Below are 16,125 nucleotides of genomic sequence, written 5' to 3'. Positions count from 1 at the left end.
ATAATAATAATACATTTTTATTATAATTTTTTTTTTTTTTGCAAAAATCTAAATATTCAGCTTTGAAATTACATGAATAAATTACATTTTAAGATATATTCAAATAGAAAACAGTTATTTAAAATAGGTTAAAAAAAAAATTGTGTTTGACAAACCTTCGTCAGAAGAGGGCGAGAGTTCATCGAGGACAGTCCCAGGTGAGACAGAAATGCGCCGCCTCGATCTCCAGCGCGACTAACGGACCGCCTTCACACGCCTTCAGCTTCAGAATCACGAGAGAGAGAGAGAGAGAGATTCTTCCACACACTCTGGGGTTTGAAGAGGAAGACACTTGTGCCACAGAGTGATGAAGAGACGCTGCTTGTCTTCATCACACGGTGAAAACATCCTCAGATCCACGCGATCAGTTACTGAGCGCTGCGCTCGGATCCCCAAACTTTCAAAGACGCGAGCGATGAGGACAGATGTGCTGCGGATCCAGATCTGAATCAAGGTGAGCGAGCACTGTCTGAATCTGATTGGCTCTTTGGGGGGTCTGAACTCATTTCTGTTATTACGCATTATGCAAAAGCAGATATATAAGCACAGAGGCGCGTTTATCTCAGAGAGGGAGAGAGAGAGAGAGGCTGCTCTCACGCTATGAGGTTATTTTAGTTACACACTGACACTTCTGTTAGTGTGTGTGTGTGTGTGTTTTCCGTGAGCTCGCCTCGTCTTTACACCCAGCGTGGTGTGATGCTGATAAATCGAGTTTGAAAGCATTTCTAAGCTGTTCTTTTTATCTTAAAGTTAGTTATGTTCACCCTCCCATCATCATTTAGCAACCTTCATTATTATTTCAAACAACTATGCTCTTTTCTTCTATGGAACATCTTCTTATCTTTTTATAGAATGAAAGTCAATGGGGTCCAAAACATGTTTTTCTTTCTGCGGAAGAAAGAAATCCACACAGGTTTGGAGAAGTGATGATAAATCTTTTTCATTTTATGTGAACCGGCTATTTATGAATTACCCGTACAATTGTGTTCCTGTCAAGTCTGTGTTAGGTATCTTGTGTTAGTGTGGATTACACAGAGTGCATCGGGGGGTAGATATAGATCAGTGATGATTCTGAAAGAAAGCTGACCGGGAGCCATTTATGCACATCTGATTGACAGATAAGCCACACTAATTTTAGCATTGTGGGCATTTCAGCCGGGTTGCCTTGTACATTCAGCTTTAATTTGAAGAGGTCAAACTTTATCATGCATGCTGTAAATGCTAGTCTTTGAATGAGCAAAGTATCTACTTTAACTAGTCAAGTGATATCGACCCATTTCAGAGGCAGCCAAAATTACAATTTAAAATCATTCAGTGCTCTAAAAATGTATCTTCATATTTATTCACAAGTAAATCCCTCGGCCCCATAATTCACACTCTGTTTATGACCTCGAAACACTGTTACCATTGCGCATGATTTGTAAACGAATGCATTGTGATGTTTTTGCCACATATGTCTGGCTTGTCTGGTGTAGTAAACGTGCTTGGTAGCGCACCTGGTGCAGTGTTGCACATGTTCCAGCAAAACATGAGTCACAATAAAACCTTTCAGTGACTTGTAGAAGCAAGCGGAAATGGCATGTTTGCATGAGCAAATGTGTTTTTATCCAAGGCTTGCTCTTGTTAACATTATTGTCAGGTTCATGGCAGGTTTCAGGCACGTGCACAGGTAGGGCTCAACCTGTGCAGAGCACATGCCCTTTTTGCCCTTACACTCCGAAGTGCCCTTTTTTTGGTGGTGTTTTTTTTTTTAATCAATGCTATTGGTCACCCTTTACGTCTGTCTGTCTGTTTTACAAATATTTAGCAAATGAAAGTGCTTAAAACGTGCTGTGTAAATCTTATTCGATCCTCAAGCTGTCAGTAAGCTGATAACTCCGCCCCCTCTATATTCATTGAATCAACAGATTCAATACGCAGTACAGTAGACAACAGCGGAGCTGAACAAAGTTTTGCGAAGAGTAAATACATATTTTGTTGTTTGAATAAGTACTACTAAACACTATGTCTATAAAGGCTCTTATTTTATTTATTTGATGTCTGACTGACTCACTGACTGAGACATGTGGGACATCGCCTGAGAGAGAGGGCTAGCATTTGCCATCTAGTCATAGCCAATACATAGCCAACACTTAAATAGCCTGTGCATATAGTAGCATTTCATCTTTTATAAAATGCGATTTTGGCCAAATGCATTTTACCACAGGAAAAACTGAGCGCTCCGTCTATAAACCTAGTTTGTAACCTGTAGATGAAAATGTAATGTGATGCCGGCAGCGGCAGGCGTCGTCGCCGTTTTAATGACAGACAAAAAAAAAATTCACATTTTCACACATTCGCTGGTCAAAAACTATATATTGATAAGTAAAACAACAACAATATAATTTGTTTTTACCATCGGAAAATCATAACAGGTGCGCCCCCCGCTGTTTCATACTGGAACTTACACAAAGCAACGAGTGATCCTCGTCACCTAGATAACATATATTTCTAAGAACTTTCTTCTTTGATTTATGATTGCTGATACACTTAATTTATTAACATTTAGGATAATTATGTTATGGTATACTCTCCGCTCGTCCTCAAATGTATAAAATGTAGTAAAACATGGTTTTACTACAGTAATGTAGTAGTAACTAAAATAAAATTACAGATCACTGTGAAATCTTTATATTTTATCATGCAGAATGTAATTCATGATTCATTCCAAGGCTTCATTTATTTGATCCAAAATACAGCAAAAACAGTAATATTGTGTAATATTTTTACAATTTTAAATAGCTGTTTTCTATTTGAATATATTTTAAAATGTAATTTATTTTTGTGATCAAAGCTGAATTTTCAGCATCATTACTCCAGTTCAGTACTCTTCAGTGTCACGTGATTCTTAAGAAATGCTTTTCACTGCAACTGTACTTTTCACACTATTTTTATTCATTTTTTCATTGCTGGCTTATTTTAGGGAAAGTGTTGTGAATAAGAGACCAACATCCCTGGTCCACCACAGTATCAAATTTTTGCCAGGTAGGCGGAAACATGTTGGATATGTTATAGTAACTAATGGTATGGCTATAGTATCTTATAATCTGGAATTGAGTTGGACAAAATTACTTAAATTATATTTTAAAAAAGTTTGTCAAAAATACTTGACTCATTGCTCACCTTCCCCTCTTCTCAATGTCATTCATAATCATGTTAACCAAATAATACAAATAAGCTTATAAAACCAAACAGAATAGCTAAAAAAGAGAATATATATAATTGATATAAAAAAGAGGGGGTGCCCTTTTTCAGTTTCAGCACATGCCCCTCAAAAGGTCTGTGCACGGCCCTGGCAGGTTTAGTGAAGGTGCACGCTTAAAAATAAAGCTACTTTAAAGGTTCTTGACAGCAATGCCACAGAAGAACTATTTTTGACTCCACAAAGAACCATTCAGTCAAAGGTTCTTCAAAGAACCATCTCTTTCTTACCTTTTTAGAATCTGAAGAAGCTTCTTTTGCCACAAATAATCTTTTTGTGAAACAGATCTTCAGATGTTAATGGAACCATTTAGACAAAAAAAAATAGCATCGTGAAGCAGAGTGTACATTGTGTTTAAAAATGATAGAGCATTAACCTTATAGCGGCATTCACTGGATATTTCATTTCTAATATTAATTAGTTGCTATATTCACGTTCATCTGTTTTGGATAAAACTGAATGCACTTTTGGTGCCACCCAGTAGATATTCAACTTTGAACGTGTTCTGAAACATGTGAGACTCAATTAGGAAGCAATTCATTTTGCAGAAGTGTCGCAACAGGCACGTTTTCCCAATAAGCCTGAGCTGGAATAATCATTGGTAACTAAAGCTGCCGCACTGGCAGACTGATGAGATATTAGCTCTAAACAGAGCAATAAACAAGGATTATTTAGCTACAGAGAAATAAAATATTGACCTGGGGAAAATCAATCCCACAGCTTAGACACGGAGAAGCAAAAGAGCAAAGAGCAAAGAGATGCAGAGACTGTGGAAGAAAATATTAGACATATTGGAGGAGAAAGCTGGTTTAAGATTCAAAAAAGAAATGCCACAACGCTTTTTTCTGTAGAAGAAGATATGAAGAGACGTGACTCATGAGGAAGACTGATGAAATCGTGTTATGTTTCACAGGAGAAAGTTGTCTGTGAACCTCCAGGCTGTCAGGGTCACTACATAAAGATGTTTACTTTAACACACTTTAAAAAAAGTACTGTTTATGAAAAATATTGTACTTTAATATAATATATACTTAAGTGCAAATACAACATAATGTTTTCAGTCACTTAACTGCATGTTAATTGCAATTAAATGATAATGTATTTAGTTTAAAGGGGGGGTGAAATGCTGTTTCATGCATACTGAGTTGTTTACACTGTTAAAGAGTTGGATTCTCATGCTAAACATGGACAAAGTTTCAAAAATTAAGTTGTACGTTTGAAGGAGTATTTCTGTTCCAAAAATACTCCTTCCGGTTTGTCACAAGTTTCGGAAAGTTTTTTTCGAGTATGGCTCTGTGTGACGTTAGATGGAGCGGAATTTCCTTATATGGGTCCTGAGGCACTTCTGCCGGAAGAGCGCGCTCCCGTATAGCAGAGCACTGAGAGCACAACAGACTTCACTGATCAGAGCGAGAGCGTCGCGAAATGTCACAAAAGAAGTGTGTTTTTCGTTGCCAGGGCAAGACAACCCTGCACAGATTACCAAAAGAGAAACAGCATTAAGGGACCAGTGGATGGAGTTTATTTTTACAGAGCATCAACGGAGTTGTGCAAGTGTTTGTGTTTGTTCCCTGCATTTCGAAGATGCTTGTTTTACAAACAAGGCCCAGTTTGACGACGGATTTGCGTATCGTTTATTTCTTAAGGATAATGCAGTCCCAACGAAAAGGGGTCACGATCGTGTGTTGGAACCGCAGGCGGTGAGTTAAACTGCTTCAAATATCTCTGCCTTCTTGTTAGTGCGTTCGCCTCCCATCGGAGACCCGGGTTCGAGCCCCGCTCGGAGCGAGTCGTTGCTGCTGCTGCTCTCGTTCAGTTTCAGCCTCTGGATCTGATTCTGGATCATAAATAAACGGCTGAATCTGACTGTTATCCATGGTTTGTTTTGGATGATGTTGTTTCCCTCACGGTAATGTCACAGCTTCCACATGCTCTCAAAGCAAAAGCCTACTGGCGCTCGTGATTCTTTAGCTCCGCCCACACGTCACGCCTCCAGCCGGTCGTGTTTTTCCGGGAAAAATCGGTACAGACTATCTTTCTCTTATGAATATAATAAAACTAAAGACTTTTTGGAGTTATGAAGGATGCAGTACTACTCTATAGGTACTCAAGATTAACAGGATATTGAGTGAAAACGAGCATTTCACCCCCCCTTTAAATTTGTAGTAAGTGCAATAAGTTAATAAGTTGAAAGCTAGAGTGATTTACACATGACTTATTTTTATATGTAATTTCATAATTATTGCTAGTGTCTTATAATAAACTAAAATATATTTTATCTTCATATCTATTATTGAAACTTTAATGTATTTGTAATTACAGGGTTAGTTGCAGTTTAGTGCATGTTTACTGTAGATGTGATGTTGATTATGGTTAGGTCCAGTCCTTGACTCTGATTGGTCAGCAGCTGTGTTTTATTCACGGTAAAGCACGGCTGTGACTGCTTCACCCATCACTGCACAACACCCTTACCTTAGTGTCAAAACTGATCCATGTATTATGTATTTCAGCAAAGTCAACTTCTCATTATTTATGTAATGAATTATGAGTGAACCCTGCTGGCTTTATGTTGCATCATACACCCTTAATTTTGAGGCTATGCCTTTCTTCTGTTGAATGCATGAATTTAAAAAATGTAACATATCAATACATTTATTTTTGGTTTTCATATTTGTTTAGTGTGGAAACCCTTTAAAAAGGCATGCTGTATTGTGATTAAGAAGTAGCTTACTTTTGCATTCATAAATAAGATTTTGGTCACATCGCCCACCTCAAAATATTTATACATAACATTTATGCTGCTAGAAAGTTATTCTGTAATTCTCATTTGCATCAAAAAGTTTCAAAAGCGTTGGGAACAAGCAGAACAACAGCTTGGTAACCTCACGAGGAAAACATGACTGCTGCATGAAAGTGAAAACATGTAAGCATCTCTTATGGGGATCACCTTTTGTCAGCCTGTGCTCAGGAAATGAGGTCTACACGGAGACGCAGTTATGCAAAATCTTACTCACATGCACACGGACGTTTGCATGCATGCAGCACACCACAGTATTAGCAAATAACTGATACAGTACCAGAAAGCTGTTACTGCAAGCTTCATGCACATCACTCGCAGACACACGGACATGCAAATATTTCTAATCTCAACAATATAAGGCTTTACAGAGTACTGTCTGTCTCTGACAGAAACGTTGTAGAAACACAGGAAACGCAGCATGACCCTTTCTATTGTCCGTTCGGGTAAACAGGAAGTCCATGAATTTAATAAAGCGTGCTGTGTGAAGTTAGGGATATCTTCATTTAATTTCTACTAGGACAAGAGTGAGAGATGTGTGTATTTGCAGTGACACGCACACAAAGAGCCTTCCTCTTTGTGAGTTTTAGATGAGAGTGTGTTCGGCTCATTTGCATTTCTGGTTTAATAAAGCTGCATTGTGTTGCTGCTGAAAGACAGACGCTGGACAGAGAGAGAAAAACAAGTCTTCCTGTCTGCTGGTTCAGTTCAGCAGAATTTTACAGTAACCTCAGTGAAGCGGCAAGCACAAGCAGAAGATCTGACTCTCTCGGTTTCAGTTTTAGTGTGGTTTGTTGGCATGACTTCACTTAAAACTGCACTTGTTCTGCCTGAGAGAGCTTTTGTAGCACAGCTGTGTGCAGTGACAACTGACAAGATATCAGAAGTGCGAATGAACAATGTTAGCACATGACATGTATCTCTTTTTCTCAATTATATACACAGATGAACAGTAGCTTCCGCCATTTGTTAAGCTGTCAAACTGCTCCATTTTCAGCACAACAGGAAGCATCTGCACTGAGAACCAACGGAGAACATTCCCTCTTTCTTTCCCTCTCTCCCCTTTCAAACACACACACACACACACACACATTTACTCACAGAGGGCCTTAAACAGTGTCACATGATCACTTGTGGCCAGAGTGTATTTCAGAATGTCACAACCCATAAAGTGAAGCCGCAACATACGACAGAAATGGACAATAAAAAACTGCTTACTGTTTTATTTACAGATGCACAAGTGAAAGTTTTTCACTTTCAGGGATTAGCAAAGGCCGAAAAACAACCAACGCAAAACAAAGTCACATATTAAACAGAAAGTTGTTAGAGATTACATAGTGACGCATGCTACAAATTCTAATCATAATTATTAAGCTTTGGCTAATTTGGTTCCTCAAATCCTTACAGCAAATTATGCATAATACAGACCTCATATAATTAAAAAAGAACATCATACAAACATGCACACACATATACAGACATATATATATATATATATACTATTGGTGATTCTGAATATTGCACAATTCTTAAATCCTGATGCGAGAAAAAAAAAAAAAAAAAGATTTGACAACTTTATTGGCAAAACACAGCAGAAAGAAACAATGCAACAAATATGTATAAAAAAATGTAACCAGTGCACTAATAAAAAGGATGCTCAAATAATAGTATTAATGTGATAGTAGATATATTTTTTTTTATAAAGCATACTCTAATAATCTTTGTTTTATTTACAACTTTTAAAAAATAATTTTGTAAAGTGAAGTGAAAGCTCTTCTGAAGATACTTATAATAGATCACAGTTCTCATTTATTTCCGTTCTTCACCAGCTCTATCTCCACAACATTATAGGCTTTATGTGTACAGTATATTTAAATGTCAAGAGTTATTTTTATTGCGATGCTTTGATGCATGATTATCCTCCCACGTAAAGCCTGTGTTCTTACATCGCTTGATGATTCTCGTAAGGGTCAAGAACACTTTTGGCAAAGTAGACCACTTTTTACCAAGTCCTCTACAATAATCCACCCGCATACCAGCTGTCTCTGTCCAAACCAACACACGCTCGGACCGAATCTACAGTAAATGCAAGCTAACTCTCATATAAACTGCCAGGTTGTGTGAGAGATAATAAATACACCTGCACATCCACAGAAACAAACAAGTCTGCCACTTTACAAAAAAAGTCGTTTTCTGCAACATAATGGCCTCTGCTGTGGTTCAGAACATCTGCAAACAAAAAAAGCAAGCTCATTTTCACTACTACACAAATACTTTTGTTCACGAGTTTGAAACAAAAATGATATGGAAAGGAAACTGTGCAACTGTAATGAAGCGTGAAATCAGATATTGAAAGAAATGCACTAGCATTGAACGGTATAGTGCGCATTTGTCTATTATTCTTGACATGCCCATCAGTTTACCTCTCAATACTGGTTTATTGTAAAATAAACATTTTTAAACCAATAGAATTAATATTTGCATTGGTCAGTAATTGAGAATGATGCATCATATTCGTTCATTACCATTTCAGATGTATAACAAATAAAAACATAAATGGTTTGTTGTCCAAAATAAGCTAGAAAGCTGGCGATAGTGCATATTAAAATTATAGCCATGCTTGATTAGTTTGAAAAAAATGCACACACGGGTAGAAGAAGCTGTTTTTGTGGTGAAAACGAATAGTCATGTGGGGCAACCAACATGCAGGAAAATATAGCAGCTATCATGTGGCCAAGCACAGAAATGGCCATATCTAAACCTCAGGAAATACAAAATAATATACACTGCTGAACCGCAGAAGTTAGTGAGTGAGCCCAAGTAGGTTCTGTTTTTTAGAACCTGGTTTATTTATCAGTAGGTTTCTCTTGTATAACATGGATCAAGGTATTGCAAACCACTAGTTAGGTTAATGAACTTTTATTATTATTATTATTATTATTATTATTTAATGCAGATGGATGGTTCGGTATAATTGCATTACTTACTAATGCAACACAGCTAACCTGCTGGTTTTATTCTGAGTAAGAGATGACAAACAGAAACTGGACCAATCAGCTGTGAGCAAAGTCCTCGCTGATGTAATACAGTTTAACCCTTGTATGTCCTGCTCTGGAACTTTACTTTGCAAGTTACATAATTGTATGCAAAAATTCTGTTTGCAGAGTTGTTCTTTCTGTTGGTTCTCTTGTGCTTGTGAGAAATCGTTTTTAAAGCATATGGAGATCTAGGGAACTCTACAAATCCAGTCATCTTGGTCAGTCTTCAACGCCTTGAAAAAGTTTGCTGAAAATGCACTCACTCAAGTCATCCAAGATTAGGATGAGTCTGTTTCTTCATCAGATTTGGAGAAATGTAGCATTGCATCAGTGTCTCATCAATGGATGCTGTGCAGTGAATGGGTGCCGTCAGAATGAGAGTCCAAACAGCTGATAAAAACATCAAAGTAATCCACACCACTCCAGTCCATCAGTTAATGTCTTCAGAAGCCAAAAGCCAAGATATTTTAAACTTCAAATATCCTCTATCCATAATATTTCTTTCTTGAGTGAAAATTCATGTAAACCCTGCAGATTTCTAATTTTGACAAGTCAAAACAGTCCAAAACAACTTTAAACAAATATGTGTGTGGATTTTGATGTGAGAGGAAAGGAGGAAGCAAAATGATGGACTCTTTCACTGCCGAGCATCCATTGGTGAGCAATGATGCGATGCCACTGTTAATTAACATATTTCTCTCTGTTTATCTTTCGATGCCGTCCAACTATTCTCAGTCCTTGCACGAGCTCATGGAAAGAAGTATGAACATGAAGCCAATTTATTATTACATCCACCCATTAAATCATGGCATTGCAAGGGGTGGTGCTTTAGTTTATCCAATGAGATGTGGATTATATATGTGTGGTACACAAGCCAAGAAATATACGCTATATAAAATGGAAGTATGGCCAGGAAGTTTTGGACATATCAGGAGCAAACTTGGCCAAGGATACCCCAAATCTGAGCAGAAGGACAGACCGAACTCAATAACCTTTTGGGCTATAGCCCCGATCCTGGTCTGAACATCTGAACTCATGAGGAAATATGCATGTATACATCCTTTACCAACTTGTGAACCAAGGCAAAAATCATTCTGAGTATTGGCTACATCTCTTGCCTTATAATTCCTGAGCATTGCTAGACATAATCAGTAAACCTTTATTAATCAACCTTTATCAAACATTTGCCATCCGCCTCATTATGAGGTTTATCTGTGCGACATATTCCCACTATAACACATTTAGCCTTTTAAACATAATTAGTTCATTTTGCAGTGCAGGCAACTTTAAGCCTCGTAGCTTTTCCTTGGCCTCCGTCTTAACAGTATGGTTGGCTAGTCACTACCACATGTTCATAGCAAACGAATGGTGTATCGGCATTATCTAGCCAGTTTTCACAAGGAAATATGTACAGGTGAGCATATTACCAGTTTAGCAGCCTTGGACTGATCATTTTAGCATTATTCTTACAAATTCTAGTTTCCTTCACATAATTCTCAATCAAAACATAATATATTAGATTGCAAAAATATAAGAGATGACATCTCTGAATTCAATGATGAACTGCCTTTAATTTTGCATTATTGACACACTGTTTTTCTAATGAAACAGTGTGTCAATAATGAATGTTGTTCAGTTGCTTTAACGCAATTTATTTTGTTTAAAGCGCTATATAAATAAAGGTGACTTGACTTGACCTTCTTGCTCTGCCTTCCCATGTTTTACCCTGCACAGGTGTGACACTGTTTTTCTCCCACAAAAATATCCCAGGCCAGGATAATTAACCAAATTAGTCCATAGCCATTATTTTCTCAGACATAATCTACCAGCTGATCATGGCAGTGTTGGTGCACGCTCACACACACTCTCACACACACCTCTGGCCAGAGCATCATCTCTTTCTGCCACTGCCTCCACAGACAGTGAACTGAACGCTGAATGTGTGTATACATTGAGATAGAGAGAGGTAAGACTACCAGGAGTAGAGAGAGAGAGAGAGAGAGAGAGGACAGAAGGGAGGAGGGATTGCAGAGAGGCAAACTCACAGAAATGTCTGATAGCATGATATACTGTAATCTAACAGCTATATTTCTCCAATTCTGATGAAGAAACAAACTCATCTACGTCTTGAATGACCCGAGGGTGAGTGCATTTTTAGCTGATTTTAATGTTTGTGTGCACTATACTTTTAATGCATTACACATGACCAAATGTATCTTAAAAAATGAATGGAGCTTTCAAATGAAATACAAACAAACAAAATTAAATGTTTAAAAACTAAACTATGACTATGAGTGGCTGCTCACACTTTTATGCACAAGCACTGCAGTGTCTTGGGTTTTATAGCAAACGCTTCTTTAAAATATATCAGATATCTCAGAGTTTGGATTCAAGAATGTGTTGTCTCTTCATCTAAAGAGCATATTGTGTCTCTCACTTCTCTTTTTCCACTGCAGTAAGCCCGTGTTCAAATCTGACATGATGAAGAAACCTCCAGTAATGAGAGTGAGATTAATAGTTCAGTGACCGATAATATTACACGCTCTGAACGAAAGTTTCTGTGTGAAAGCTGTTATTTCCTCCTTTAATGAGTGCTGTGTGTCTCATTAGAGCGGTACTTTACAGAGTCATAAGAGAGAGAGAGAATGAAATAAACACAGATATGTATTTCATAGCTGAAGCTACTTTCTCTCTAGAATGAAGTCAGACTTGGGTTAGAAATATCATTCAAGCCCTGAGCTGTCAGGACACACTCTCTGCAGGAGAGACTGAAATATTCAGGTAATATTCAGCTTTTCTGCTATTGATCAACACAATTCAGGGCTGTATTGTGATACCAAAATAACATATAGTAAAAAATACATTTGATGAACTTTCATGTGAGCAAAAAAGTCCAATGCTTGTACTTAAAATCAACTTAAATGTTTTTGTTTTTTGGTTGTCTTGTCTGTGGTGTATCCATGTCATCGTATCCTGTTGGTCATGTTTTAAACATAAATAAAAATACGGAAAGATACTCTTTGTTTGTAAATAAAATAAATCATGCCTCATCAGGTTTTAAATCAAATGCAGACTTTTAATTCATGATGGTTTTATATGTTTTTGATTAACTTTAATACCATTTTATGAAAAAGTACAAATGTAATGACTCTAAAAGTGCCATGTGCTGTAAAAAGCAACATAGTAATTATTATTATTATTATTATTAAGTTTTTATATATCAGTCTAGGTGCAAAGTATTTTTAACAAATATCTTTTGTATTATTTGTGTTATTTATTTAATTAGTAATCCAATTGACACTTTACCCTACATGGGGTCGCTCACTTTACCTTTTGTGGGTAAGTGTTGGTATATCAGATAGATGTATATAATTTTCATTTTGTATTTCCTGAGGTTCAAGAGCGGCCATTTCTCTGTTTGGCCACATAAAAGCTGCTATATTTTTCTACATGTCAGTTGCACCACATAACAGTATTTTCTTCTCTGTATGCATGTAGACTTATCTCAAACTAACTTGGCAGTGCAATAATTTTAATCTACACTTTGTAGCTTATTCTGGACACAAACAAATTTTTTTGTTTTAATGTTATAAATTTAGAGAACAGAATATGGTGCATCATTCTCAATCAGTGATCAATGCAATCTCAGTGGTTTACAATAAACAACTAATGAGAGCTTAATTCATTGGTTTATGTAGTCAAGTACTTTTCTTATTTGCTTTGGTATTATTTTGGTAACTTGACACAACACTCTCATGTAACTATTTTATGGTAAATCTGCTGACGTCCCATCGATGGTTATGTTTAAAAATAAGTTAATTAGGGAACAATTCTGTCTATTATCTAGTTGCTTATAAGCATGTTATTGCTAATTCACTAGCTGTTTATTAGTACTTATAAAATGCTTATTCTGCATGAACATAATCAACATCCCTAATCATAACCAATACTTAAACTTTACAACTATCTTACTAACTTTTAATAAGCAGAAAATTCGCAATTGAGGCAAAAGTCAACGTTAATGGTTTGTTAATAGCAAGAATTAGACCTTCAAATAAAGTTTGACCGTCAATTCAGTATCAAACAACATCCATGTTGCTGAAATACAGACACAGAAATACAGTCTACAGTTGTCACATTAGAAAATACACTTACGTTAACTCTCTTACATAACTGAGAAAATCCATAATGTTTATATATGCATCTATAACTAAAGCCGATTTTTTTCAGCTCAAGGGTGCGTTACATTTGAAAGATGAAGGACAGACTGTGCTTTGGTGTTTGTGGAACAGTTTCTGTTTTAGGGTGTGAAAACTACATCCATAATGGCAAAATCCATAATGTTTGTGACCGTATCTGTAGTTGATTTATTTTATTTTTTTCAGATCAAGGTTGAGTTACATAACTTTGCCCTTAAAAATAATAATAATAATAATAATAATAATAATAATAATAATAATAAATAAATACAAGAAAATGTCTTGTGTCTTGTCTGTTGGGTCACGTGATTGATTTAAGGGCTGCTGGTTAACAGTTCGTCAATTAACAATAGCATGTGAAGAATTTGCCCAGATTTGCATGCCTAGGCTACACAGAACAGAAGTCAAAGGGAGGTTTTTGGCAGGGTTTCTTAGGATTTGTAGACAGCAGGCCAATTGTGGATGGGGATTCAGGCCTTGTGTCAGAACTGCTGTTAGTTTGAGTCTGAGAGAGTCTCACTGCGCTCTTCTATTAAATCTGTTATTCTCTTCTCTTCTCTCTATGAGGGCTGTAATTGAAAGTGTCCGCCCACCTCTCTGCAGCAACACACACACACACACACACACACACACACACACACACACACACACACACACACACACACACACACACAGACACACCTGCACACCTTCCACCATATAATGAGAAACACGCATCATGTAGCGTAATGGAGGCTTTTGTGTGTGTGTGAGTGTGTGTGTGTGTGGTCATGCATCATTACCCAAGATGCCTTATTTGAGGACCCACCACTGACTTTAGGATTTTCTTTGTATTTTTGGTGGTTTCTGCCAAATATAGAAGCGAGCCTAAATTATTAGCCAGTCAGAGGACAGTGAGGTGGCCGGTTGGGCGTCACATTTTATGTTTCTCTCTATAAACTGTATTGTTTTGTACAGTTTGTTAATGTTGTATTCTTTGTAGTGGAATATAATTTGTGTTTTCGTATGGAGAGGCTGATCACAATGGGATCAGAGTGTGTCGCCAATGGTTTCCTGTTGGCCACCTTGCTAAGACTGCATGAGCATGTGTGTGTGTGCGTGTGCGTGTGTGTGGGCGTGTGCGTGTTCTGCCAATACAGTAAAGCACAGTTAGTGATAAGTGTGTGTGTGTTGTGTGAAGGGTAGACTGCGGTTTGGTGCTTGTGTGACCATTGTGTTTTAGGATGTGATTACTTGAGGTCAGTTGCTAGGCAGTCACTCAAGATACTTCTATGCATGTGTGTTACGCTAAAAGAGCTTATCAGTTGAGACCGTTTGTGCGTCTCATTCAGTCACTAATGTCTGAGAATGTAGAGTCATGATGCCGTCTTCAGCGGGTGGTTTGGTCAAAGACATAGAAATAAATAAATAACACACTGTTCTGCAGCTCTTTGTATTTCATACTGATAAAAAATGTAAATAAAATATTTTATACCATTTAAGTTGCACTAGGTATTGCATAAAACCTACTGTTCGAGTTGCTCTAACACTAAAAAATGGCTTTTTGTGTCAAGTGTTACACATTTGCAATGATCAAGTTGCAATTGCACTTTTACACGAAATTGCACTTTTTAAAAGTCTAAATCAGTTTTAAAGAGAGCACTTTTTCATTTCTTAAGTGCACTTAAGTGACCTTTTTATTTATTAAGTATTATATTAATATTTAATATTAATATTATCTGTAAGTACAGCTTTCTAAATACATAAAATTAATATTTGAAGTACAGTATAAAATAAACTTTTTAAAAGTCTACTTAAGTTTGTTAAGAAACAGTCATGCAAGTACAAGCTCTCTTTAAGTACACTTAAGTTGCCTTTTATCTCATTAATATTATATTAACTGCATACATTTTAAAAATATATACTACAAGTGCACATTCAATACAATTATGCACACTTAATTTTCAGAAGGATGTTTAGTGTGTTCTTCTTACAGTAACAATCTCTATTGACAGACAAAAGAGAAGAGGAAGATCACTGGAGGAGAAGAGAAAGACAGAAGGCTGTTAGAAAGTGAAAGTAGAGGAAGAAAAAGAGAGATATGATGGATCCGTTGCCTATGGATTCAGGAACAGTGGACGAGTTGGTGGACTTCTGCATACAATCCTTTGGTGAGTCTGTAAAGAAAGAAGTTTGGCTGGAACATTTAGTCTGATGAATTAGAGCAGTTGAGAAGCAGAAGTTATTGCTGCAGATCGACAGAAATGGTGAGTCAGCAAACAATAAGTATCCTTTTTATGAACAATGCTTAGCTGGTAAAGCTGGTCAAGGAAGTTGACCAAGGAAGCCACCACAAAAGGCAAAGCAAGTTTATTTTTATAGCACATTTCATACACAATCATAATTCAAAGTGCTTTACATAAAAGGAATTAAAATAATCACAAAAATAATCAAAACAAGAAATTTAACTCTTATTAAATTTCATATTATTAGTACTATCAATGCCTTATTCTGCATGGCCATATTAACCCTAGCCAATATCTAAGCATAGCTTCTACAAAACAACTACCAACAAGCAGCAAATTAGGAGTTTGGGTGAAAATAGTGAAGACGCGTTTTCTAATCTGAAGTATTATTAATTTTTCTTCATTAATGGTCTGTGATGTTTGTGTTTTCAGACAGTGAAGGCACTATTAAAGATCCCTCCTTTGTGAAAATGTTTCTGATGATGCATCCTTGGTACATATCCTCCACCGATCTGTCCAAGAAACTGCTGCTAAAGTATCCTTTATCTACAAAACCTTCCGGTTGTATTTTTCATACAATCGTACT

At 36.8% G+C, this 16,125-nt stretch overlaps 1 protein-coding gene across 3 annotated transcripts in view; it reads left to right on the top strand.

Moving 5' to 3' along the window:
* The first annotated feature begins 263 nt into the window (after positions 1–263).
* Positions 264–16,125, top strand: part of LOC127961510 (RAS guanyl-releasing protein 2) — a 42,370-nt gene continuing 26,508 nt past the window's right edge. For 2 of the 3 annotated variants that reach the window (XM_052560672.1, XM_052560670.1), the window contains exons 1-3: positions 264–493; positions 15,309–15,464; positions 15,972–16,074. In XM_052560672.1, coding sequence (XP_052416632.1) covers positions 15,395–15,464; positions 15,972–16,074 — 173 coding nt within the window. In that variant the 5' untranslated portion in view covers positions 264–493; positions 15,309–15,394. Of the gene's footprint in view, positions 494–11,724; positions 11,897–15,308; positions 15,465–15,971; positions 16,075–16,125 lie in introns of those variants that run through there. The other variant, XM_052560671.1, reaches the window with a different exon arrangement.

This window comes from Carassius gibelio, chromosome B7, assembly GCF_023724105.1.
Source record: "Carassius gibelio isolate Cgi1373 ecotype wild population from Czech Republic chromosome B7, carGib1.2-hapl.c, whole genome shotgun sequence".
NCBI lineage: Eukaryota > Metazoa > Chordata > Actinopteri > Cypriniformes > Cyprinidae > Carassius > Carassius gibelio.
This window is presented reverse-complemented; position numbering and strand designations above follow the sequence as displayed.